Below are 27,402 nucleotides of genomic sequence, written 5' to 3'. Positions count from 1 at the left end.
CCTTCATGATCTGGGTCAACTTCTTATGGCAGAGTGGCAGGCCATTCCCCAAGAGTTCTTCAGACGTCTGATCAACAGCATGAGGCAACGATGTGTCGAGTGTATTCGCGCCAGGGGTGGTAGACCAGTAGAGCTAATATTAATCAGATTGATTAGTTTAAGGACTCCAGCATGTTCTTATTTTAAATACGGTAAACAACGGCCATCTTGGATTTCAAGAACAAGATTATCTAAAAATGCATAAATGAATTCACCTAAATATGGTATATCCTCAATTTTTGTGCAGATAGACCTCTTGGCTTTAGCCAAAATATATTAAGAGTTCCATTGTTTTTTTAATTATCAATATGGTGGACAACGGCCATCTTGGATTTGAATGTGAAGACGATCATAAATTGCAAAAATAACACTACCAGAAGAATAGGCACCCTCTGTGTAATGGGAATAGACACCTTATTCGTGATTGTGACTTGCATATTAAGAGAGTTATCATTCATGGCGATTTTTGATTTCCAGTATGGCCGCCGGTGTAACGTGGTATCAAATCCACCCTCAAACTTTTGTCCCCAGTAATCACTTTATACTTTACATTTGTTTCGAAATCCTTTTATACTAATTATTAAGATATTAAATACCGGTAAGTGATGATTTCTCAGGCATGTTCAACTTGTTTTTGCTTACTAGGCCCAATATTTTTATCTCGCCAGTCGGCTATATACAGTCACCTGTGAACAAAAGTTACTCGCAAATGCGAGTGTTTTACTCGCCGTGTAGAGAGCCCTGACATTGTTGTTTTTTCCCGGTTCATACTTGCATGAACCAAAAAGTAATTGGGGTCAATTCAAAATGTGGGTATAAACATGCCAGTCATGACTACAGACTGTTAAATCGAAGATAATTTCCGAAGGTTCATTTATCTGAAGCAGAAATATTTAGCAAATAGATCTATTATACATGAATTTTACGAAGGTGAATTATATAATAAAATAAAATACAACAATAACCAAAAACGATGGATGTAAAACAAAATTTCAAATGTTAAATTAATGGATAAATTTTAATAGGTTGTAGGCCTACATTAATGAGCACTGAAATGAGATTTAGCCCTAACAAATTGCTAAAAGAATTTTAAAAATACAATAATGTTTGTATAGGGGAGAGATAGGGGATATTAGCTGTGGAAATGATCACAGGGAGATATTAAAGGGGAGGAAATGTCTTTTAACCTGTAGACCTACACGTGTACCCTTTACTGAAGTTTTACTGAATTTTACCTACTGCTGAGAAAACAATATCTGCCTGCCGATCCTCTTAAGCTATCTAATAAATAGCTTCAAACTAAATGTATATCTTAAATTAGTGTTTATGAGTGTTGAGACATAAAACAAAGTACTAAAAACAATGACCATTAAATAATTTCCTCCTCTTGATAATTTATGCTGATTATTTAATGCTTTTGATAAATAGGAGTAACCATAAAACACAAAAGAAAAAGAAAGAAAAGCGCCATTTGTGAATTTCATACACAAATGACAATAACGACGATGGAATTTTCATAATCATTAAATTAATTTTAAATATACACCATTGCATTAGTATTTCAAAATCAATAATGCCACCGATAGTATTTAGTTTTTGGCCGACAAGTAAATTATAATTTATTGACTTGGAAAATTCGGTGTCCGATTATTTGTTTTACAAAATTGAACTTCGAAGTCTGTGATACACTGATAGGCCACAGGTACACCCAAACAGCAACCCCGAGTGCTAATACTATAGTTATATATATATATATATATATATATATATATATACTCTTTATTATCTTGGAATGCATCACTTGTCAGAATTTACTCAAACAACATTTAAAAATCATCTAATTAAAACTTGCTAACAAGTTAACAGGAAAAACTGCACAAAACATCTACTGGCTCTTAAATAATTTTGTTGAGTAATAAGCAGTTTCAAGGAGTTTCCCAAAACAATGTGGGAACTTAGGGGGTGAGTGGTGGTGGGAGTATGTATATGATTCACCTGTACTTATTAAGTACTTTAAAATTAAAAGTATTGAACCATCAACGTCCCAAACTGTGTTCACCTAACAACAAAAACACAAATACGATATTTACAGAAATACTATTCTACATTTTTCAGCTACGATACGTGAAACAAAATAGACCAATCAATTAACGTAAAAAATCAACAATGTGGACTTAAAAGAAATCTATTCTAGTAAATAAAAGTGAAACACCCTCCGGTAAACAGGAAAGAGTGCAACATTTGTAACTGTGTTCAGGCGCATGCGTTTCCAAAAAGTATCGTACTGCGCATCAGCGATTCGTCATTTTCCATTTTTAAGGCCACTACATGAAAATAAATTTAAAAGGAAAAAATCTATTTGTGAAGTGTTCTGGTCTGGTCCGCGTTTTACCAACACCCAATGCTAACACTTGATGTCAATACTGATAGGTATTACGTTCATACCAGTGAATAGTTTGTAAAATATAATTTTTTTAATGAATTGATTCTTAATTAACACAATTTATACACTCAAAATTATTTACAATTGTTATAAAATGGATTATGAATACTATTTACTACAGTAGCTAGGCACAAAAATGTAGCATACCTTTTGCAGATCAAATATAATAATTGAAAACAAATTCTAACATCAGGGGTCTTAAAAATCATACAATTAAATGATTTGGCTTTGTTGATCTGGTGCGTGTGAGGTCATGTCACACACACCGAATGTTAAGTTATCTTCCTCCATTTTAAGTCAATTTCTATGAGTCATGTGGACCCGATATCGGTAATTTTAAGGAATAAACAAAAACGACTTTTAAGTAAAATTAATGGTTTTTGGGGTTTGTAAAGTTTTGTATTTAGATACTTGCTGGAACTTTATTGTTAATGAAAATGTTCTAGAACTGAAGAAAAACCTCACAAATGAATGCCAAGCAGATCGACAACAACAAATCGGATGTTAATTGCGTGAACAGTGCATGTGAAAACAAACTGAACGGAGTTGGAAGCATAACGCAGTTAGGGACGCGGACGATATATATTTGCTTTATGCAAATGTTTGGCATGAAATTTATTTATTTATTTTTGTCTCGCCTTTACGAAGTAAAAAATAGGTGAGATATAGGTATTAATTTTCTGAAGGTAGTTGCAGCGACGGTGGTATCAACTTTTGCATTAAAGTTTAACATTAGAGTTTTGCGTTTACATCAGTTTCTCACAAACTATAAACCCTATGGGTATTCGTCGCAGTGCATGTGAAAAGAATAAAACAAATTATTAATAAGATATTTTTAACTGAACTTTTGCGTTAACTTGGACATTAAAGTTCCACAGAATTCTTTTTCTTTTTTGTATGTGTGTGTGAAGAAAAACCAACCATGAGCAGGGTTAATGTAAAATTGCTTGAGCCAGGAGCGGTAGATTCCCAAACCTCAACCTTGAGGTATGTAGACTTATTTGATTTATGTATTTGTCAAATTAATCAATAAAACTACAGTAAAGTACACTTGTAACGAACATGCTTAGAATGAACTGCTACATAGAACGAACTGATCATAAAATCACTACATACATTAATAACCAACTTCTGCAAATGTGTACAACGAACTACTGATACGAACTAACTCATATCCCTTCCAGTTTGTTATAAGAGTACTTTACTGTATGCTTTGATGTCATATATGAATTCTCTACTCATGTTGTAATTGCATGATCATCACATCACTAGAACCTTACCAATGATTGTTTTACAATAATCTATCATGGTGGTAAAGTGCTTATATGAATTAGGATCCCTTGTTACTGTTGGCAAGAATAGCCTATATAGTTCTAGTTGGTGTAATATTCTCTAACATAATCAAATCTCTAATTCGAGGCCATCCATAAAGTATGTACACACAAAATCTGGGATTTTGTATCCACCCCTCTCCCCCTCTACATCTTTTGTATGTTTGATCATTACCCCCTCCCCCATCTATAGTTTACATAATTCTTTTACACTGAAAAGTAAATTGGATACAATTAAGAGCATGGTGTATGTACTCTGTCAACCAACTTCCCCTTCCCCTGTATTATCTTCATATATACTGCCTGAATGCCCCCTCCCTCCTTCGGGGTATTTGTATTTTATGGATGACTCCTTAATATATCCTTGAGCAAACATACCTTTAAATTAAGTAATGACCAGTCCTTTGAAATTTGAGATACATAATTTTATGTACAATCATAAATTTACCTGTACATTTTAAACTAGATTCATGATTAAGATGTAAATTATGTGGCATTTTTCTCTCTTTTTCAGTGAATTAGTTGACGAGCAGCTATTTAGAAACATGAGACAAGGAAAAAGAGTATGTCAAAGAATGAAACTACATTCATATATATATATATATATATATATATATATATAAAATCTTAGATATAGAACACAGTTTTAGTTTAAGCATGATCAAAATTATTGTTAGTAGTTTTAACTTCAAATGTTATAACATCTGTTAACAGATCATTTCTGATACCAATTTGTCCATCAACCTCGAGGGTTTTTATTTTGCTTTTTTTAATCTTAAAACTTGGTACAGGGATTCTCTGGGGTGCTGGTATTTGTACAAACTAATAGATATTTTCATACCTTTTACATTTTGATTAAATTAAAAACAACTTAAAACTGAGCTTCAACATTGCACATTTCAAAGTCTCAACCTAGAGTTTTGAATGGATAATTCTGAAACTTGGTACAGGGATTCTCTGGGGCAGTAATAAACACATTAATAGATAAATGTATCTTAACATTGATTATTTTAATATCTACTGCCTCATAAAGTTTGGAATGGATAGTTCTGAAACTAAGTACAGTATTCTTTGGGACAGTTTCTTCAAACTAAAGAAGATTTCTAAAAAAAAAAATTAAATTGAAAACATTGAAAATGTCAAAGTCTGTCCCTTGCATTTTTCACAGGAATTCTCTGAAGCAGTGTCTACAAGTAGAGAGAGAATTCTAAATTAAAAAATAATAATAATAAAAGTAAAATTGGAGTTAAAAATTTCAGTTTTGTCTCCCTCATAGAGTTTTCATTGTAACATAACCCAGGCTCTTTTTCTGTATATTTTCTTTGATGAAAAGATCTAGGTTTACGATTTCTCAGAACACTCCACATTTTTAAGAATTGTTTTGTCCAAAGTCATTTTCATCTGTGATATATGGGTGGATTGACAATTATGTATTGCCCTCGGGAGGAATGGGGATTGAGAGATGTGAAACTTTTTTCTTTCTTTTTTTAAATAGTCTTTATTATAAATCCATCTTTGACAGCATGTGATATATGGGTGGATTGACAATTATGTATTGCTCTCGGGAGGAATGGGGATTGAGAGTTATGAAGTCCATCTTTGACAGTATGTCGTCTGTCCGTATATCTACCTGTCCATATGATCATCCGTAAATTTTCCGTTTCTGGGGCATATCTTTCTTATCAATGTCAAAGGCTAAGCCCGTAATGGGTGTTCCTGAAAACCTAGTGTTATATTTGAGTACATGAATAGAATTCAGATTCTTATCAATTACTATAGGATCATCAAAACTTGTATTCAACTTGGGATGGCACTGTGGTGTGTCGTGTACCATAACTACCTAGGTCACCACCACTTACTTTTCATGCATTACTGAATGTTAAAAGAAATCCTAGTTGTCGACAGTCATTAATTTGGTGCTTTATCAAACTGCTGATGGACATTACATATACACTGGTACTCCTGTTTTTATTTATAAAGTAAAATGCAGCCAGTTACTGCTATTTTGGTCTTTAAAGGGACAGACCCTAGTTTAAGCCCATGAAAATTAACACTAAGTTTAGGTAATTTACAAACCTATAACACATTTGGATAAAGTTACAATTGAATGAAACATGAGTCTGTGACTTTGAAATGGTGAAATACCCTCTTAAAAATAGACTAAAACTTGACTCCATAACTTACTTCTCAGACACACGTGCGTTTTTAAAAATATGAGAAGTGCATTTTATGATATTAAAAACACCAGGTTGACCAAAAACACTTCAAATGTACGGAAATGGATATTCTAAACAATAAAATCTAAATAATGTCTTATTTTAGTTATTAAAAACAGCTCTAATAGTCAAAACTATGCCTCAGTGTTTAAAAACTAGGGTATGTCCCTTTAACAGATCATTTTTTATGTAGCATTTTTTATCAAACCAGTTACAAACAAAATCTATTAGCCATGTTACATCATTATGAAAGGGAAATCAGAGGTAAGGGATATTAAAGAGTGTTACATAATTTTACATTGGGGTGGGGGGACAGGGGCTTTATTTAAACATGCCATATTTTACATTATCTAATTGTTGAAAGGCCTATATTTACATGTTATATTGAATCATCTAACAAGTTGATAAATTTAGTAAGCTATATATTTGTTAACTAGCATAGGCCTCTTTAAAAAATATGTAACTGACTTTAGTTTGTCTTGCCCAAACAAAATATCAAAATAAAAGGTTGTTAAACAAAGTAATTCCTGAATTATCATAGGTACAAATATATTTGCCAAATTTAATAGTCTCATAATAGGATTGAGGCTCATTTTGGGGGTCAAGTGGCAGCTACTATACTACCAGCTAATTTTCTCATTCCAGCCAGTCCACCACAACTGAAAGGCCATGGTATGTGCTATCCTGTCTGTCAGATGGTGCATATAAAGATCCCTTGCTGCTAATCGAAAAGAGTAGCACATGAAGTGGTGACAGCGGGTTTCCTTTCTCAATATCTGTGTGGTCCTTAACCATATCATATGATATATCTGACGCTAATAACCATAAATAAAATGTGTTCAGTTTGTTGTTAAATAAAACATTTCCTTCCTTTCTTGTAGCTCGAGTGACCTCCAGCCTACCCCTTATTGATATTGATATGTTGGCTGAGGCTAGAGGAAATAAAAAATTTTCCTAAATCTGATGCCACAGAGCCTTAGTTTGATTAGTCGTGACATTAAACTTACCAACGCTACACAAACAAATCAGAGTCGGCTATATGTCACCACAAGAAAGTTAAGCGCAGGTTCATTTTGTATACGAGCGTCAGGTTTCTTCTTCATGTATATTCAAAAATACTCTTTTGACACTAGCATATTTCTTGTGAGGATACAATCACACTAAATATCAGGAACCAAAATATAAAGCAATTTTTTTAAAATGAATTTGTATTAGTAACCAAGACATTGTATTAGCTACAATCAGATGAGCTGCTACGGCTTAAATTTAGTAAATCTTAATTCACCATCGCTAGGAAACCGCATTATTGGCCTAGAGACATCAATATTGGAACTGCTCTTTACTGTTTAAAAATGTATTAGTGCCCAAAAATGGATAAATGTTGTTTTAAAAATGTATTATAACATCATCCTTTGTAATGGCTTAAAATGGCTTAAAATGTCAAACAATTAAAGAGAATGAAGACTATCAGAACCAAAATATAAAAATATAAAAATCGAGGCAGCTATGTTGATGACATCATTTGACCATGTTGCCCAACAGACATTCTGGGTAATTTTTACCCAGGAGATACTCAGGACCCATACTTTCATAAAAACCCAAAATTAGCACGGTAGTACGATAGTTGTTACTTAGATCATTATTAGAGCACTTTTTGGGCCATCTCCTGCACGCTTTTAACTTTTGTTAGGCATTTTGGAGATAGGGATTCTAGGATTTTCATCAAAGTCAATTGCCATCTGACCAGTGAATTTCAAAATTCATTAGCCAGGATGAAAAAATCACTTTTCCAACTTGCTACCTACATTGTAGTTCATTAAAAGCAAAACATGCTAAAGGCATTCATCATTTCAGAATAATGTTACTTACAGTGTATGAATTTGATAAATAATAATGGAATTACAATTTAATACTCCTACACTCCTACCTGTAAATTTGTAATTATATACAGTGATACTAAATTCCTCTTTGCAGTGGCTTAAAAACAAAAAGGGGTGGGACATAGCCCACTGGTAAAGTGCTCACTTGATACATGGTCAGTATGGGATCGATCCCTGTTGGTGGGGCCCATTGGGCTATTTCCTGTCAAAGCCAGTACACCATGACTGGTATATCAAAGTCTGGTACATGTATGTGCTATCCTGTCAAAGCCAGTACACCACGACTGGTATATCAAAGTCTGGTACATGTATGTGCTATCCTGTCGAAGCCAGTACACCACGACTGGTATATCAAAGTCTGGTACATGTATGTGCTATCCTGTCAAAGCCAGTACACCACGACTGGTATATCAAAGTCTGGTACATGTATGTGCTATCCTGTCAAAGCCAGTACACCACGACTGGTATATCAAAGTCTGGTACATGTATGTGCTATCCTGTCAAAGCCAGTACACCACGACTGGTATATCAAAGTCTGGTACATGTATGTGCTATCCTGTCAAAGCCAGTACACCACGACTGGTATATCAAAGTCTGGTACATGTATGTGCTATCCTGTCAAAGCCAGTACACCACGACTGGTATATCAAAGTCTGGTACATGTATGTGCTATCCTGTCAAAGCCAGTACACCACGACTGGTATATCAAAGTCTGGTACATGTATGTGCTATCCTGTCTGTGGGATGGTGCATATAAAGGATCCCTTAATTTTGCTACTAATGAAAAAATGAAGCAGGACTCATCTCTAAGACTATATTATATGTCAAAATTATCAAATGTTTTACATTATTAGCCGATGATTATATCAATGTTCTCTAGTGGAATTGTTTTTAAAAAAAACCTTAAAAACCCAACATTTTAGACACAAAAACAAAATAAATCTGATATTTTGTAAAGACTTGAAATGTATATGATATATGATTTACCAAATTTAACTTTTGTACGGTAGTTTGATATCTGTTAAGAAAGAGAAAAAACAAAATATGATTTGAGCTGAACTAGTTTAATCAGTCAAAATCAGCAAGTCATATTATTAGTATAAAGTATTTAATTGGTATAAAAACAGTATATGATGTGTTAAAACAACTTGGGATGCATGGGCAAGTGAAAATATATTGTGGACAAGTCAGAATGCAAATCTTACTTACCCTGGAGCAATTCAGTAAGTTTCAAAATAAATATTTCACTTCTGCATACATGTATATTAACATAGTCTAATAGCTTATGTCAAAATATACTTGAATTATTCAAAATGTGAAACAAGTGAAAATCTGCATACTGCTACAATTTTTAACTCTCTTTCATACAAAAGCAAGACACAAGCAATCTGTTCACAATTTTACCAATATAATATTTTGGCTTCCAGGACACATAAATACTTGATTTAAGTTGCTAATTCCATGTTTTCAGACCCAAGGAATTTAATAAACATGGTAACTATAATGTATATTTATTTTTTATACTTGAAAATAAAATATGGGCCCCATTAGATAGAAAATATTGTGAAAATGTTAATTTACCATTTGTGACACCCAATAGCTGATGTGTATTTTTGTGCTGGGGAGTCGTTAAACATTCATTCATTCATTCCTAAACACGCACACACACACACACATATTTGGTTGGGTACTTAAATTTGTGTATCTAAAAGGCAGTTTGTATTATATGAATAGGTGTATTATATTTTCATTGTGTTCTTAAATTTGTTGACTGTACTAGTCCTCAGATTACATGAATATTTGACCACCACAAACAAACATGATTTTACAGTATATGTATAAACCTCAATTTGAAATATGTTGGCATCTTGTTATATATATTTAAGCACACTTTCAACACCTAAAAAAAAGGTGACTTAGTTGAATATAATTTGAACATGATGTGTCTTCAATTTTGCTTTTTTGTAATTTTATGTTGGTAAATATGTATACAAATATTTACATGCATTATCAGATTTATAGTTTGTGAAATATGTATATAGGTTTTGGAACCAAGGTCCTATTTGCTTTAGTTTCTAGATTTTCATTGAAAATGTTTACATATGGTGGCCATCTTGAAATCCAATACGTCGAACATATTACCTACTTTTTATATGCACTGGTGGATTCACAGCTCATTCAAATACGAGAAAAGGTTTTGGAATCATGGTTCTATGTGCCTAAGAATCCAAGACTTTCAGTACAAATTGTAACTGGTGGTAACCATTTTGAAATTTAAAACGGGGGCCACAGGCGGAGATAATATCTGTTTTTAAATTAACACAACTAAGCAAAAGAAGATTTGTGTCAAGTTTCATGCTTTTCTAAAAAGTGAACAATTGATTGGTATTTAGGCTTTAGCATATTCATAATTAAAAAACCCCACAAAATTATTAATATATAACAGCAACACATAAATAGTAATAATATTATATGAAATGTGTCATTGAAGCTAATATTTTATACCTTACACTTTTAAATGTGATTCAAACTGATAAATATACTAAAAGGCAAAAGTTATTGTGACACACAAAAGACAAAGATAATTGATGATAAGTTTTTACTGCCATGTATGAAACGTTATAATATGGAAAGAGAAATGTCCGAAGGTATGGAAACAAGCAATAGTCCATGAAAAGGGCGCACCTGGCATATGCAAATGAGCCACATCACTAGAGGCGGTCCAGAGTGAGGTTCACAGTCCATAGCGAGTGTGTTCATCTTGAGCATTGATACAGGCCTGACACCGTTGTCTCATTGAGGCCACTAAGCGCTGGAGAAAGTTCCTGGAAATGCCTGTTTTGCAGATGCGTGGTTAGGATCCATGTGTCTTGGCGAGTGGTTGTCACAGGTGGTCGGCCGCTACGAGGATGGTCCCTGACCTGGTTGTTTTGTTCATATCGTTGCTATAAGTGCAATATAGTGTTTCTGTGGACATTGAATTGATGTGCGACATCACGCTTTGAGGTCCCAGATTCAAGCATCCCTATGACTCGCCATCTGTTATTTTCATTGAGGCATGGCATGACGCAATTGCATCAAACAGTTCACTAATGGTGGTTTTCTGACTTCTGGACTTCTGAAGGCTGCACAGAGTGGCAATGATTTGCGACTGAATGTCTGGCCTTTTATGGTGAACACTGGACAGAATTTCTCCCGAATATTCCATGTTTCTTGCACAAAGCATGCAATCGCTGCAACAACGGCTTGGTTGCATTTCTTCAAGCTGTTTCATACACATTTTCTCTGGTTTACATCCATAAATCCATTCACAAATTTATTACTCCAATCAATCCATGTCACAATAACTTTTGCCTTTTAGTATAGTTAATAAATAGCCATTTTGAAATGTGACGTTACCTGGTTAATAGGGGTCACTGCCAGGTTGGTCCTATATCAAGTTTTACTCTACACATGATGGCCTAACTGCTTGCAAAGTGGCATGTTAGTATGACATTTTGCACTATTATACCCTTACTTTTATACAGAGTTCAAATCAAGTTAGAAAAAAAAAAAAAAAAAATTATTTAACGACGCACTCAACACATTTTATTTACGGTTATATAGCGTCGGACATGGTTATGAACCACACAGATATTGAGAGGAAACTGGCTGTCGCCACTTCATGGGCTACTTTTTTTGATTAGCAGCAAGGGATCTTTTATATGCACCATCCCACAGACAGGGTTGTACCGACCACCTCCTTTGATATACCAGTCGTGGTGCACTGGCTGGAATGAGGAATAGCCCTGACGGGGATCAATCTCACACCGACTGCGCATCAAGCGAGCACTGTACCACTGGGTTACGTCCCGCCCCAAATTAAGTTAGAACATGTGTCTGATATTAGTATCATAACCTAATATACTAACTAGTATATAACAGCATATACATCCTGATACGCATCTATTAAACCATAAATATTTTCATTGATCATTAAATGTTTTATATAAAAAAATTACTTAAAAAAAAAAAAAAACTGTCTGACGATTTGTGAAAGTGCTTATGGTTTAATAATTTTGTTATCTCTGTGTTTTTACAATTTTTTTTTTTTTTTTTTTAAATATGCCCCAACACAAGGGTTTGCTTACACATTTACTATTTATATGACTAGCAGTCCTAAGTCTGTCACACAAATCAACATAGAGAATGCTTAACAACCCACTTAGGTTTTTTTATATTTTTTTGCCAGGACAAATTGGCAATTTTTTTTTTTTTTTAAATGGTTCTCATTGCTTAGCTTAGCTTAGTAACTTGTTTAACGTGTCCATATACCACTAAGGTTTCGAACACGCCTATCCCGAGTCCGGCCTCCGATAGGATCGGGAGTCTGACTCGGGACAGGGGTTCTCATTGCCTTTGAATGGCTAAGAAGCTAATATGTAATATGTGATTTTTCATATACCGTGTATATATATATATTGTTGTTGAAAGTCATGTTAAATTTGACAAACAAGAAGTGATAGTAGGATATTTTAGTCAGTTCTGTTGAATTCCTTGGGTGTGAAAACATTGAAATAGCAACTTAAATCAAGTATTTATGTGTCCTGGGACAAATAGTTTTTTGATGGTGGCCATTTTGAAAAGCAAGATGGCTGTCTCAACTATGGTTGGATCACGTGTGTCATACTTTATAATATGAAAGAGTATTACAAATTGTAACAGTATTATAAATTTCATGCTGCTTTTTTTTCTTCACATTTTGAATTTTGTTTACCTAATCTACTAAACTAACACTCCACTTCTAAAACTATTTTTCTTTGTTTCTTTTCTATGCTTCAGAAACTCTCGGTAGCTCAAGTATTCACAGCACGGATGATCGGTAATATCGAGGAAGACCAGAAAAAGGCACCAAATAAGGAAGAAGATAACTTTTTTGAAATTGGTGATAAAACTTTGGCCTCGACAAAAAAATGGTAAATACTTTTATCGTATAGTAGGTAGCATATCTAATACAACAAAAGTATGTGATATTTTTCAGATCACATACTTTCAGAATTTGATATCTTTACAAATTAGATGCAAATTAATCAGGGCATAGCACTACGTTAATTGATATGTAAGCAAAGGTACTACAGTGACACTCCAGAATTAATTATATGCATTCAATCATCAAACAAATACATTTCAAAAGCAACTTTACCAAGAAAATTGTCCCGCATTCTAAAAACAAAAACAACAACACATGCATTATGCACTATAGTTTATTTTTATGTAAGGATATCCATTATGGTGATATTCACATATAAAGTCATTCTCATTAAAAAAGATACTGCGACATATTCACACATCATTTTAATATCGAGTAATGAATGCAATTATAGTTCTGTATAAAGTTTACAAAAACATGTATTAAGCTTGAGAGTATATGTTAAAGAGATTATTACCCTTGCGTGTTTCGGGAGGAAAGAATGTTTTATTTCACAATGCACTCAACATGATTATATAGCATTGCACATGGTTTGTGTGTTTCAGTATCATCAATATCGTATATATTAGAAATAAAAATAATATATTATGCATAATACAATTTTTATAACATATGGCATTGATAATGGCTAATAATAATCTCTATGTAACACAAATATAAGTACTATGCAAACAGTTATTATATTATATTAATGAATAATAAGTACACTGAAACTTCACTTTAATGACAACCCCAGTTCTAAGACAACCCCATTATTAGTGTGGAATATTTCCATATTTCCTCCATAAATGTGACTACAACATTGTATTGCCTTTCCTGTTTTATAAATGATAAACAATAACATGATGAAACTGAAGCATTGTTAAAAATTGTAATGTGTCTGAATGTTGTATCAGTCTTTAAAATCTTGTCTTCACAGTGGTGTTAAAGTTAATAACATGCTGCTCAGACAAATATTTTAATCTTGAGCTGGTAGGTACCGAGTTCTTGTCCCACTTTTGGCAATGGGCAATTTGTCTTTCTAGTGCCAGCTCCAACCCAATGTGAGTGTACCACTAGGCTCAAAGTAGAGGTGTAAGGCCACAAACACTGAGTTTCTCCCATTTCACAAGTGTTATGGGTGTGACTCCCAAGTAGAAGTGTTAGGCCACATACACTTAGCTTCACCATTTTCACAAATGTATGACCCCACATGGTGGATGATTACCCAGCAGGCACTGCAGGTTCCATGAATCCCTGACTCAGATGATATGGAGATAGCTCAGCTGACAGAAAGATGTACCATGCTGTACAGTGCTACAATAAAACAGAAAACAATATTTACCATCTCCTAGGGACATATTTCCTTGTGATACTATGAAATTTGAATAGTTCATTTTCCATTATATTCTATTACAATTTAAAGACAGGCCACTGGTAGCTTCGTGAGTTTGTTCATTCCTCAATGAACGTAAAAATAATGTCATAAGGGAACATGGTATCTGATGACATCACTTTATATTGGAATTTTGTGACAGTCTTATTGAGAGTTAATGTTTATGAACCAAATATCATTTTCACAATAAATAATGAACATTTAGTGTTATTATTAGTAAGTATATTTTAAATTTAATTATAAGGATTGTATGTTATTTCTTTTACTTTTATTGAGGTATGAACAAAAAAATCATCTGCAAACTTAAGGTTTTTTTCATCAAACTTACGTGTGAATGGATGATTTGTTTTTGTTCATACCCTATGAATGTAAAAGAAATTACAGACAATCCTTATTTAGTAATGAAATACCACAGTGCACAAAGCCAAACTGCCAAAAGTTACTAAAATCATTTTCTTTTATTCAAATATCATATGTATAAGCCATTTATGACTGAGTTTAATAGGCCTGTAACATACATGTGTACCAAGCACCCTTCTCTTTGTTCAGTTGCAGACACTGGCCTACAGGACATAGGCAACTACCAGCAGTGTTTCAATATATTACCAGCAGTGTTTCAACTTGGAAATCAAGTGTTTTAACTTAGAAGTTTACCACCAACCTTTAGCTGGGCTGATGAATGGCTACATATTAGGACAACCAACTTTCTGGAATTTTCCGAAAAATCCAGAATTTTTAACCCATATCCAGAATTCCGAAACTAAAGCAAAATATCCAGAATTTTTTCCAAATTCGCTCTCATTATTTTTTTGGGAAGCAACCATTTTTGAATATATTTTAAATTTTCTATATTTTTAAGTCCTGAGTTTATCATTTCAACTTGAACTCGGTATTATCTACATTTTTGTGCTATTACTAAGATGTTTGTCTTTTGGCTATATTTGTCAACAGCCGACCAATGAAAATATTTTTGACAATCAAGTAAACTGAAGTCATGTATGAAATTTGTCTTACTTGTTATGTAGTTTATGTATTCATTTCAAAGGTTCTTTGTCGATGCATGCAACTTCGCCACGGTGGGTAAAAACCTGAATATATAACAGAACACTTACGATCGTACAAAAACAACAGACACTGATCGTATTTCACTAAATAATATTTGACTCAGTAATCTGTGACACATTCATGACATTAATATACCTACCGCTCTTGTTTTATTCAAGTAAGTTAAACTATAAACAATGTAACTTTAAACAAACCATTGTTAGATTTTGCCGCAATATTTTTCTTTACACTGGCACCAAATAAGTGCTACTCTAATAGTAATGTAAGCGTAATGTGTAATGATGGCCAGTCTTAATGTGGGTACCAGACGTTTTGTCCTTGATTCAGTTAACCACAAGTTAGTTCGACCCCACTGATGAAATAGTGCAAATGTGGCAATAAAACTAACATTGGTCTTTAAGTTTGTTTGTCACTTTATTACTAATCTCTAGGTGGGAGTGAAGCTGTATTACACTATTTGCTAATAAAGTGGGGCTTTTGATTATTCAATGATCACAGCTTCTAGATTATGGTAGCCCCACTCCTATGGCTAGTAATATTCAATGTTGGGCTAGTAAATAACTACTATTAACATGCCCAATGGCTAGTGAAATATTTTTTTTGTCAAATGCTACATTTAATTCTATTATGTAAATATGAATATCCTGGCCCCTCCCCTCAAATCTAAGTGGGGTTTTTTTTCCAGTTCTATCTCCTTCTTTAGGTGACATTCCTATTAGCAAAATTGTATTTACTTAAAGTAGGGCTAGTGTATTTTTAATCATGGCTAGCAAATTTTTAAAATCAATGATCCCATGGCTAGTGGGGTTTTATAAAATTCTAGAAGCCCTGCATTGATACTTAAAAGTGCATCCATATGGCATTTTCAAACTTTTATTTATTCACTTTGATACTTAAAGTGCAATTCACAATGAAATGACATCAAAGTGGAGATTATAATGTACACACTTATAGATTGTATAATCGTTATACAAGCTCTGCATGGACAGGGCCCTACTCCCGGTGACAATGCTGATGGGATCTTACTTTAGACACACCCTCGGACAGTGTCAAGGATATCTTTTAGTTACAGGTACGTTTTCCCTCAGACAGCGTCGAGGGAAGCATAACCTATACACTCCCTAAGACAGCGTCAAAGGGATCCTTTAACTTACTCACTCCCTAAGACAGCGTCGAGGGGATCTTAACATACAGGTGCATTCTCCCTCATACAGCATTTAGGGAAGCGTAAGGCTGCCTTTCCATTGGTGCGGTTTTACCCGCACGGCTATTTCTGCCACTAAGCGGTAAAAATTTAATGCGTTGATTTGCATTGACGTCTTTCATAAAATGACATCATTTTGGGGGTATTACCCATGATTACCCATCTCCCACACTTGTGTGTTTTACAGCATTATTTAATTTTCAAGTTTTCGGAGTAGGGATTTTTAGCATTCTCCGTGCAATGGGCGAGGAAAGTTAACACATGAGCAAATTGAAATTTTAACTGACTTGATAATCGAAAACCCGGTATTTATTACAAATCCTTAGTGAATATAAGTATCAGATCTGAACTAACACTTACTGGACAAAGATCGCAAGAAAATTCAACGTCCAAGACATGTCAGGTGCAATAATAATAATAATAAAATTTTAATATTATGCTACTATTGTACACCAGTCCCATAGGAATGACTTTGGGAGGGGGGGGGGGGGGGGGGGGGGCACTGACGGATTGGGTACAAACTCTATATCAGATTTTGGCTCAAAAAAGGCTCACAAGTGTCCCCCCGACATCTCCCTCTCTCCCCCTTTTTAACAGAGATATGGCCCTTGAACTTAGGCGATGTGAAAATTTGTTTTCCAGACCTTTTTTCAGAAGACCTTTAGATATATTGAGCTGAAATTTTGTTTATTGGTTTACCACATACTGTTACAGATCAAGTTTGACTTTCATAGCAATTTACCCTTTTTTGATGGAGTTATGACCCTTGAACTTAGGAGATGTGAAAATTTATTTTCTGGATTTTTGCAATGCCTGGAGATACCAAAATGAAATTTTGTATATAGCTTTATCATTTGTATATAGCTTTACAGATCAAGTTGAAGTTTCATGGTGATTTACCCACATTTCAGAGTTTAGGAGATGGTAGGGAACATGTATTGCATTAGCAGTACTCTCAAAATGCTTCTTTAAAAGGACAGATCCCAGTTTTTAAACACTAAGGCATATTTTTCACCTAGACCCTAGTTTGAACCCGTAAAAATGGACACTAAGTTTTGTTAATTTACAAACCTGTAACAAATTTGGATATAACAGAGTGAAATAAGAATCTGTGACTTTGAAACTCCCTTAAAAATAGACTAAAACGCGACTCCATAATCATTACTTCTCAGCCACGCGTCCGTTTTTAAAAATATGAAAAATGCATTTTGTGGTATTAGAAACCCCAGGATGACCAGAAACACTTAAGTTGTATGGAAATTGATAATCTAAACTATAAAATAAAAGTAATGTTTGATTTTAGTGATCATAAATGGCTCTAAGAGTAAAAAATATGCCTTCGTGTTTAAAAACTAGGGTCTGTCCCTTTAAGAATGATGTCATGTTTTAATTTTAGTAGATGTGTATAGTGTAGTTTATAAATTTAGTTTATTCATTGAGTATATAAATGTATTATTTGTTAGTAATACATTATTTACAAAAGTATTGTTGGTTGTTTATAAAACCCCGTATATTTGAGCCCATATGGGTAATAATAGGCAATTCCATCTTACAGTACAAAATGATTATTGTTATATTTTTAAAAAATATATTAAAAAATACAAAAACATTTAACCCTGGGGACTACATAGATTATTGATCTGTTTTTTAGAAACTATTAAATCTACCAGTGACTAAAACAAATGATTAAAGTAGCAATGAACTAATGTTTATATATATGTGTGTTTTTATTACTGCAGATTACCTGTTTGAAATACTAGGTTTTCTTTTCAGCTTCCAAAGATGGCATGTGAAAGCCAAAGGTAAACAGAAAGATTTTAGACTTGTTTGGATTCATTTAAAGGTGAGAAGATTATTTTTAATTACTAACCTTGATGGTGTAATAGTTAATAGTACTAACTGCAAGTACTTAGTGAGTGAGTGCAGATCTCATTGACAGATGTATGGCTATGATACCAACTTATTTCTCGCTTTTACTGTTATTCTGTCGTGATAGAAAGCTGAGATTCGTGAGATATATATACCTTGGATATTGTACTTGAATCTTAATTAAACATGAAAATTAAATGTTAAAGGTACATCACCCTCAAAAGGAAGGTCTTTTCTTCTGGCAATTTCACTTTTATAAAAAATTATTGAAATCCTGCGTTGGTCTAGGATGGATTCCTATGGGGGGGGGGGGGGGGGGGGGGGGGGGGGGGGGGGGGGGGGGGGGGGTGTCCATTGAAATAGTGAGGTTATATGTGCCTGTCATTCCCCATCAGCTTTTAGCTTTGGCCTTAGTCTGACCACTACAGAGAGTATTCAGTAGTTATTTCTGGCATACTTCAAGAGGCACTTGTAACTACCTACTATACTCCCCTACTGCCATGGGTCAGACCAGTTTTATTAGCGACAGAGGATGAGGATGCCAGGTGGATATAGGGAAGTACACAGAGACTGCACCTGTGGAGGAAGTTCAAACAGATAGGCGATGGTGTGGACAGCTCAGAAAACATAGTTGGAGGAAACTGACAGAAAGGGTCGAAACAGATTGAAATTGAGTAAGAAAATTGGAAAGTTTTTTATATTAAGATAATGAGAATGGTAGGCAGAGGGTGATAGATAAGAAAGATGAATGAAAGTGTGAACCAAATTTGACGGTATTTGAATCAGCTTGATTGTCCATCAGCGTATCCACTAGACCACGGAGCTCACTGTTAACTGCAATTTTATTGTTATTGTAACTGGATTGTAAGTAAATTTTAATGATAAGTTTGTTATTTGTTTTGTTTGCTAATAGTAATATGCTGTAAGATTCCTTTATATGGCGGTATTCATTGACTGAAAGTGACATAACAGTTAACATGCGAATGACACGTGTACGGTCATGAACAATGGGGTTGTATCGGGTTGAAAATTTAACATATACAGCATAGTAAGTCCGCAGTGACATGTCAGTTCAATCTTTATCTTTTAATTATATTACATCAAAGTGTCAGAATATATTTAATATGATATAGAATTAAAATAATTGTCCTTAATGATGGCATAATTTCTGTTAGGATTTAATTAATCTGTCACCAAGACTGATTGCCCTCCTTTCCAACCCAAGTAAATTGGTAAAGTTTGTAGTGTGTTTTTGTTTTTATTACGCCACTCAACACAAAAAAAAGGTAGCATATTTTGTTAATATAAATGATGGAGAAATTTTCATTAAACTGAATAGGAACAATCTATATATATGTATATTTACAAATATCTCATCATCAGGCTTGTAGGAGTGTATGCTGAACATTTTACTAAAAAATAAAACACCCGTAATGCACCATAGCCATAGTTCATCAATGTAAGCTGTTGCCCCCCTGTAAGCCAGTGGTCCCTGCAATGCACGTGCTATGAACAGTCAACCAAGTTCAATAATCAAACAAGTTGACGTTTCGTCCGACTTCCTGGCATGTTGTAATTTCATTTGGAAATGAAATACAGTTGGTATCTTTCAATGAAGCCAGGTTAAAAAATTAATTTGGTTAAATATATATGTTTAAAACATAATTTTCAAAATGTCAACAAATCACGTTCGAAAATGAAATAACTTTATAGTAACAAAGCGCCTAACAAATGTATTGTATAATGTGTACTTTAGTTATTTTAAAACAAATATATAAGTTACCATTTAATTTTGATTGCTTAATTGACATTTGTAAGAACCGCAACACAAGCTAAGGTAGTTACACAAGCTAAGGTAACTGTTGATAAATACAGACTGACAGCTAACCCAGAGCATGCTTATATCACACTACCGGTTTATTCAGCCGATGTTAATAATTACTGCTACCCACGGGACTGTTTATTCCGTTCGGGTGTATCACATATCGTTCTTTCCCAACCGGTGTTTTTCTTCCATTATGATGTCATCACATAGATGACGTGATATACTACTATCATACTATCTTAATAAAAACAAAACAAACAAGAAAAAACTAAAAATAAAAACAAAAAAACTTCTAATGTCTCCAAGCTTAATAAGCTTGTCTTTGCTCAAGTCTCTTGTTTCAAGTTCCAATATGTTCACTATTGTGTGAGATAAATGATACTAAAAACAAAAATAATAAACTGAAATAGAACACAATGTATTATAGTTATAGTCACTTCAAGATCAAGGATACGCCTTGGCTTTGTCTCTCTGCCTGCACTGGTTTTGTATGAGCCAGTTGGTTTTTGCACTGCTGTTCCAAAGGGTTGTCAGCTGTCAGCACTGCTGATACTGGTAGGTCCGATGCCTTGGTTGCCTTTACATCAGAAGAAGTGTCATGCTCTGGAACATGGGTATCAGACTAATCATCATCAGGATCATATTGGTGTATGGAATTATGAGTCTCTCGAGTCTTTAATAGATATCTACGATTCCGCTGGTATACTCCACCTTGTTCTGATCTCACAACCTCTGCAATCGGCAGTGCTGTGGAGATTGCCATGGAGGTTTTAGTTCTCCGGCCATGGCATTTTCTTGCCTTGGACTATTCAGGTGGGGGTTTTTCAATGTCATGTTTTTTTGCCGTGGACATTTTCTTAATTGCAGGGGTTGTCTCACAAGGTAAGAGCGTGGTAAGTCAGGTTGTGTGGTTTGAAGGATGGCAGCAGGTTCCCACTGTGGCTTTGGACCTGGGGTGCGAAGACATACATGTTCCCCACTGTCGAGTGGTTCAAGGTCTTTCGCAGATTTGTCGTAGTTAGCACACTGTGATACTTGCTTGTGTTCCATCATGTTAGCGATGATATTGGGATCCACCAATGCGGGTTGCAGATGCTTGGCTGTGCATGGAATTGATGAGCGTAGTCGACAGGACATGGCGAGTTGAGACAGGGACACAGACCTGTGTATGGGGGTGATGTGCAACTCTAGCAGGCTTAGGTAGGGATCTTTCCTCTCTTCTTCTGCTTTTTTCATGAGTTGTTTGATGGTCTGCACAGTTCTTTTGGCTAGGTCATTCGATTGGGGATAGGTGGGGCTTGATGTGATATGGTTGACGTCCCAATCCTTTGCGAAACTGCTGAATTCATTACTGGAGTACTGAGGGCCATTGTTGCTCACCAATTTCTGACACTTTCCATGACGTGCCAGTATTCCTTTTATTTTATTGATCACTGTCCTTGAGTGTGTATCCGACAGGTGTTTCACTTCAGAGTAGTTGCTGTAGTAGTCGACTACCAAGACGTATTCTCTGCCATCGAAATTGAAAAGGTCTGATGCAACAACTTGCAATGGTAAGCTTTGGGTGGTTGATCAAGGTTTCTTTCTGGTTCATGTTTCGGTGTGTCTGGCATGTCTACAGTTTGTAACCATTTTTTCAATGTCACCATTCATCCCTGGCCAGAATAGTGTCATGCATACTCGTGAACGACAATTCTCGATACCAAACTGACTGTCGTGATTCGCATCAACATGTCTTGGTACATTTTCTTTGGAATAACAATGCAGTCTCCTTTTAATACCAATCTATTGGCATACATCAGCTCATCTCGGTGGTTCCAGTGGTCTAAGATCAGTTCAGGGCATTCCTTACGCAGGCTTAGCCACCCGGTTATTGTGAAACGTTTTAGCACTTGCATGCTTTCATCATTGGCTGTGTTTGTCCGAATCTCTGCTAGTTTTGGGTCACTGATCAAAGAGTTTCCATCAAGTAGTGGACGGCAACGTCTGCTTTATTTGTGAACTCATCCTGTATTGGTTTTGCATTTGAGACAAGGTTGCTCCTCAGGCAGTCGGTCTTTTCCAGGTTTGTGAACGATACTGATGTCATATCTGTATCGTTGCATCTCAAGGATCATTCTTTGTAGGCACTTTGGAGCTGATGATATGGTCTTCGCATGATTATCTCTAGTGGTTTGTGATCAGATTTTACAGTTGTTTTCCGCCTATACATGTATTGACGGAACTGTTCACAACCATGTACAGTGGCAAGCATCTCATGCTTGATAGTTGCCCAATTCTGCTTTGACTCATCTAGAGCCCTCGACATGTACTCTATCGTTCGGCCCTCTTACATGAGTGTAGCACTTGTGGCCTTCTCAGAGGCATCCACCTGGAGAGAGAGCTCTTTTTGAGGATCATATACTGAACAAAATAAGAAACTTCCACTAACTTTGCTTGAACATAACTTGATGAAGACAAACCGGGGGAATAATTGTTATATATGCGTTTAAAGAGTGTTCCATGATGCATCGTTTGGTGCAAAAATCATGGCCATAGGTTAACAGAAACTGGGAGAAATTTTGACCAAGTGTGGTAGGGGTTAAAAAACCCAAAAAACCACTTAATAACGGGTATGACCACCTCTTGAATTGACCACTGCAGTGCATCACAGGCGCATAGAATTGACTAAAGTGTTGATTTCTGCCTGTGGAATATTGTTCCATTCCTGAATGAGCGCTTGACGAAGTTTGTTGACGTTAGCGGGTGGTTTGGGACGACGCCTCAATCGTCTGTCCAGACTATTCCAGATATGCTCGATGGGGTTGAGATCAGGACTTTTAGCAGGCCAGTCATCAATGAAATCAATGTTATTTGTCCTAAGAAAATTTACAGTGTCTCTAGCTGTATGAGAGGTGGCATTATCATGCTGAAAAATTGAGATGTTGGCGTTGTTATGGAACAGAGGAATGACGTGATGAGCGAGAATGTCATCGCGGTAATGTTGAGCATTTAAATTGCCATCAATGATGACTAGTGGTGAACGATAACCATGGGCAAAGGCTGCCCAGACCATGACAGAACCCCCACCCCCGAAACGATCTCGTTCAAGAACACAACAGTCAGCATAGCATTCATTTCTCCTACGGTAGACGCGCACCCTGCCATCACCACGTTGTAAAGAAAATCTGGATTCATCCAAAAAAAGAACTGTATTCCAGCATCACCGTATCCAACGAGTGTGTACATGTGCCTAATTAAGACGATTTAGACAATGACGTTGTGTTAAAATGCATCCGACGTAAGGACGTTGTGCATGTAAACCATTCTTCCACAGACGATTACAAACAGTTTGCCCACTGATTCGGTTATTATGAAGCCTAGGTGTGTTAGCAGCAGTAGCAGTGGCAGTTGGAATCGATTGCGCAAATGCGTGTTCATGATATAGCGGTCTTGACTACGATGTGGCAAGTCGTTGGTGCTTCGCGTCGTTCGAAATCTTATGCGAAGATTTCGTATCGCTCGACTAGAACTCCCAACATACCTTGCATCATCTTCTGTCGACATGCCAGCATCAAGCATGCCAATCGCCCGTTCGTGTAAATTATTGGGTATTCTTGGCATACTAAAAATGCTACAATGTAAAAACGTTAATTTTGAAGCGTTTTCGTTCACTTGACAACAATGTCAGTAAGACAAGTAAAACAAATTGACCGAATACTACACGGGATATATTGAACCATGCATGCACGTGCAAATTGAATTTCACGTTGTCGACGATTAACAGTGCAAAAATAATCGATAAAATTCATGAATCCTGATAATACAGCTCACGGCTAATACTACCTATATAATTTCATTACACAATGAATTCTTTAACACAACAAATACTATATGTACAAATCGGAAGTTTCTTTTTTTGTTCAGTATAGAATGCTAGCAATGGAGATCAAGTGATTATGTCCTTCATTTTTATGAATGCCATTTCCTGTTGTGTGTCCCACTTGGAGTCCTTTTTGAGTAGGTCGTGCATCAGTGCAGTAACGTCACTTAGGTTTATTGAGAATTTCGTAAGGTAGTTTGTCTGTAGTTCTGTTTTGTTAACAGGGATTGCCATTTTTACTATGGTTTCTTTTTTCTTGGAGTCTGGCTTGACTCCATCAGCCGATATTACATGGCCAAAGTAGCTGACTTCAGTCATGTTGAAACAACACTTCTCAAGGTTGTATCACTGTCCATGTTCACGATTGCGTTGGAAAGTTGCACGCAGTGTCTGGAGGTGCTCTTCTCTTGATGTACCAGTGACCAGGACATCATCGTTGAGGCCAGTAACTCGTGGCAAGTTTACATAGACTTCGTCGACGCAATGCTGGAACACATCTTGGGCAGCATTTATACCAAAAGGCATCCGAAGGTATTGATAATGCCCGAAAGGTGTGTTGAAAATTGTTAATCGTGATGTTGAGTCTGACAGTTTGATTTGCCAATATCCACTCCGTGCATCTAACTTTGAGCACCTGTGAGATGGCTAGTTACATCATCTAGCGTTGCCCATTAATCTTGTGCACAACAACCATGGAGTTTACCCAGGCAGTGGGTTCAGTTACCATGACAATGATGGGGGTTTTTTTTTTCATACGTGAGAGTTTTTGTTTGACCGTGTCACGAAGTGCCACTGGTATCCTACATGGCAGGTGTACAACAGGTTTTGCATTTGGGTGTAGCGTGAGCGAATGTTCTCTTGGAAATTCTCTGATACTTTCAAATAAGTCTGCATACTCATTTAGGAGTTGGTTTAATTTTGCATCATCACTTTTGAGTTGGGGTTGTGTGTCAGCAGTAGTTTTACTGTCATATAGACAATATGAGTTTCATAATCTGCATATTAATACAGTATTTGAGCCCTAATATAGGAGGTGCATGCACGTCTACCACATTGAACTGCAGTTCTGAAATGAAATGCTCTCACAAGGATACCATCTATATGGTATCCTTGTGAGAGCATTTCAGTTCACATATGCCGAGGTTTTTAAGTGTGTCCGTCATATCCGTGAAGTGTAACTTTACTACGCTTTAGTGATTGGCGTGTGTACAGCTTGTCAAACTCAGCTTTTGGTAGGACATTTACTTGGGCACCTGTGTTGACTTTGAATGTTATAGTCTTGTTGTTGAATGTGAGGTTCACATATGCCAGGTCATTGTTTTGAGTGTCAAGAGTTTACAATGTTTATGTAGAACTCATCACTAATATCACTTTCATGGTCTGTCTCATGTGGGTCTATGCTGTGGACAACTTTCTTATGATTTACTATAGAGAAGTGATTTTTCTTTTTGCATGTATTACATGTGCAACCCCTGGCGGGGCATTCAGCCATGTGTATATGGGGATCATATCCACAATTACCGCATTTAGATCTTTGATTTACACGTCTTGCCTTGTTACAACCGGTTGCTCCTCTCGGTCTCCTTTGGCTATATTTTACAAACTGCACTTGTGCTGCCTCTCCCTCCATGCTTTGTAATTGGCTTTCGTGTGCATGCATGGGCAATGTCAGTCGCATTGAAACAGGCAAGGTAATTTCCACGGTCGATAAACCGTGCACGGTTTTGCACGAGTTTGTTCCATATATGAGCCTATCGCAAATCATTTCGTCTACCGTATCATGCTGGAAGCTGCAGTCTTTTGCAGGTATCTGTGATGAAACTGTCAACAGATTCATGGAGGGATTGGGTACAATTGTAAAACTTGTATCTCGCGAATATGACGTTGGATTTTGGGGTGACATATTGATGGAACTTGCTGCATACTGTATCGAAGTTGTTCCGGTCTTCCGCTTGGATGGCTGGCACTGGGTGTGTCGTTTATTGTCTCCACGGCTGCCCTTCCTGGAGCCAAATTGAACGTAGAGTAAATATCTCTGCCCTTCTCGCCAGTCCACAAAAGTAAATAGCTAACTTTTTGGACATTTTCGCTGAGAGGTCCAACGAACATGTTCGAATTTCGTCTAAGCCTCTGACAGAGCGGGTATTTCCCAGTCAAATTTCGGTTGTAGTCCACTATAGAGCGAATCCATTGTCATATGTAGTATGAAACAATATTATGGTTGTAGGTGTGTGTTTACTGTCTGACACCATGTTATGATGTAGCAAGAACATGTTTTACAGAAGCATACGTTTCTGTTCCGTTCGGGTGTATCACATATCGTTCTTTTCCAACCAGCGTTTTCCTTCCATTATGACGTCATCACATCGATGACGTGATATACACGCATGTCACCTTGGTCTGCGCGGCACAAAAGTCTGCGCACGTTAATGATGTTACATTACATCTTGAAACAAGTGTCGGGGTATGTTTGTAAACAAACAAACAACGTTAATTTAATTCACAAAACCGTTGTTAAAACAACACATCTTGATTGTGAATATATGTATAACACTTTTATTGAAAAAAACCCTGAATTAATGCACTAAAAGTATACTTTTGCCAGCCTCGATCAACGTGTTTTTCTATCACCTGTCAACACGTGTCTGTCAACGTTGTAATGATCAACCTTGCATATCAACTTACATAAATTTACATAGAAGCTTCAATACATACCTTATTGTAATTTATGAATCCATAAATGAAATGAATGTCTTATTTTATCTGTTGACATAAACATCCAAGCATACTTTGAATTTCCCTCCAAGTGACACAGTGCAAAATGGCTGCACACAGACTTTGAAGATTGCACTTACAGCATGGCCTATTTTAGCTATAGTCTGTTTCAAAATTATCATTGATTATCCTATATGTCTAACGAACACTATTTGTGCTCATTTACACAGTTAATAACAGACAATATTTGTTGAATAATGATCAAATATTTTTATATTGGCTTTTTTTTATATTGTCATTTTGTGTTGTCCAAACTAAGGAGCATGTAACACCATTTATATTTATCTCATTTGCACAATCTAAATGTTTCTGAAACAGACTATAACAGGAAGTGTTTGTCATTTAGAACTTATAAAAGTCGGATCCATTGTTTGTTGCTGTTTTATGTAAACATTAGCGACAGAAGTGGTTGTTTTAATGTTTGCTGCGCAGACTTATGTGCCGTCATGCAGGCCAGTAAATGCAGGGGGGTCCCACTAAACATGCGCTCATTACTTGAGTTTAAAAAACATTAAAATTAAAATAACTTTAGTTGTAACACGTTTATTG

At 35.7% G+C, this 27,402-nt stretch overlaps 1 protein-coding gene across 3 annotated transcripts in view; it reads left to right on the top strand.

Annotated features, from left to right (window-relative positions):
- Window positions 1-1,509: 1,509 nt before the first annotated feature.
- Window positions 1,510-27,402, top strand: part of LOC121382313 (transmembrane channel-like protein 7) — an 83,197-nt gene continuing 57,304 nt past the window's right edge. For 2 of the 3 annotated variants that reach the window (XM_041511894.1, XM_041511891.1), the window contains exons 1-5: window positions 1,510-1,741; window positions 3,394-3,469; window positions 4,328-4,376; window positions 12,731-12,864; window positions 18,296-18,365. In XM_041511894.1, coding sequence (XP_041367828.1) covers window positions 3,405-3,469; window positions 4,328-4,376; window positions 12,731-12,864; window positions 18,296-18,365 — 318 coding nt within the window. In that variant the 5' untranslated portion in view covers window positions 1,510-1,741; window positions 3,394-3,404. Of the gene's footprint in view, window positions 1,742-2,943; window positions 3,470-4,327; window positions 4,377-12,730; window positions 12,865-18,295; window positions 18,366-27,402 lie in introns of those variants that run through there. The other variant, XM_041511892.1, reaches the window with a different exon arrangement.

This window comes from Gigantopelta aegis, chromosome 9 (genome assembly GCF_016097555.1).
Source record: "Gigantopelta aegis isolate Gae_Host chromosome 9, Gae_host_genome, whole genome shotgun sequence".
Taxonomy (NCBI): domain Eukaryota; kingdom Metazoa; phylum Mollusca; class Gastropoda; order Neomphalida; family Peltospiridae; genus Gigantopelta; species Gigantopelta aegis.
The sequence above is the reverse complement of the archived record's forward strand: the minus strand, read 5'-3'. Positions and strand labels throughout refer to the sequence as shown.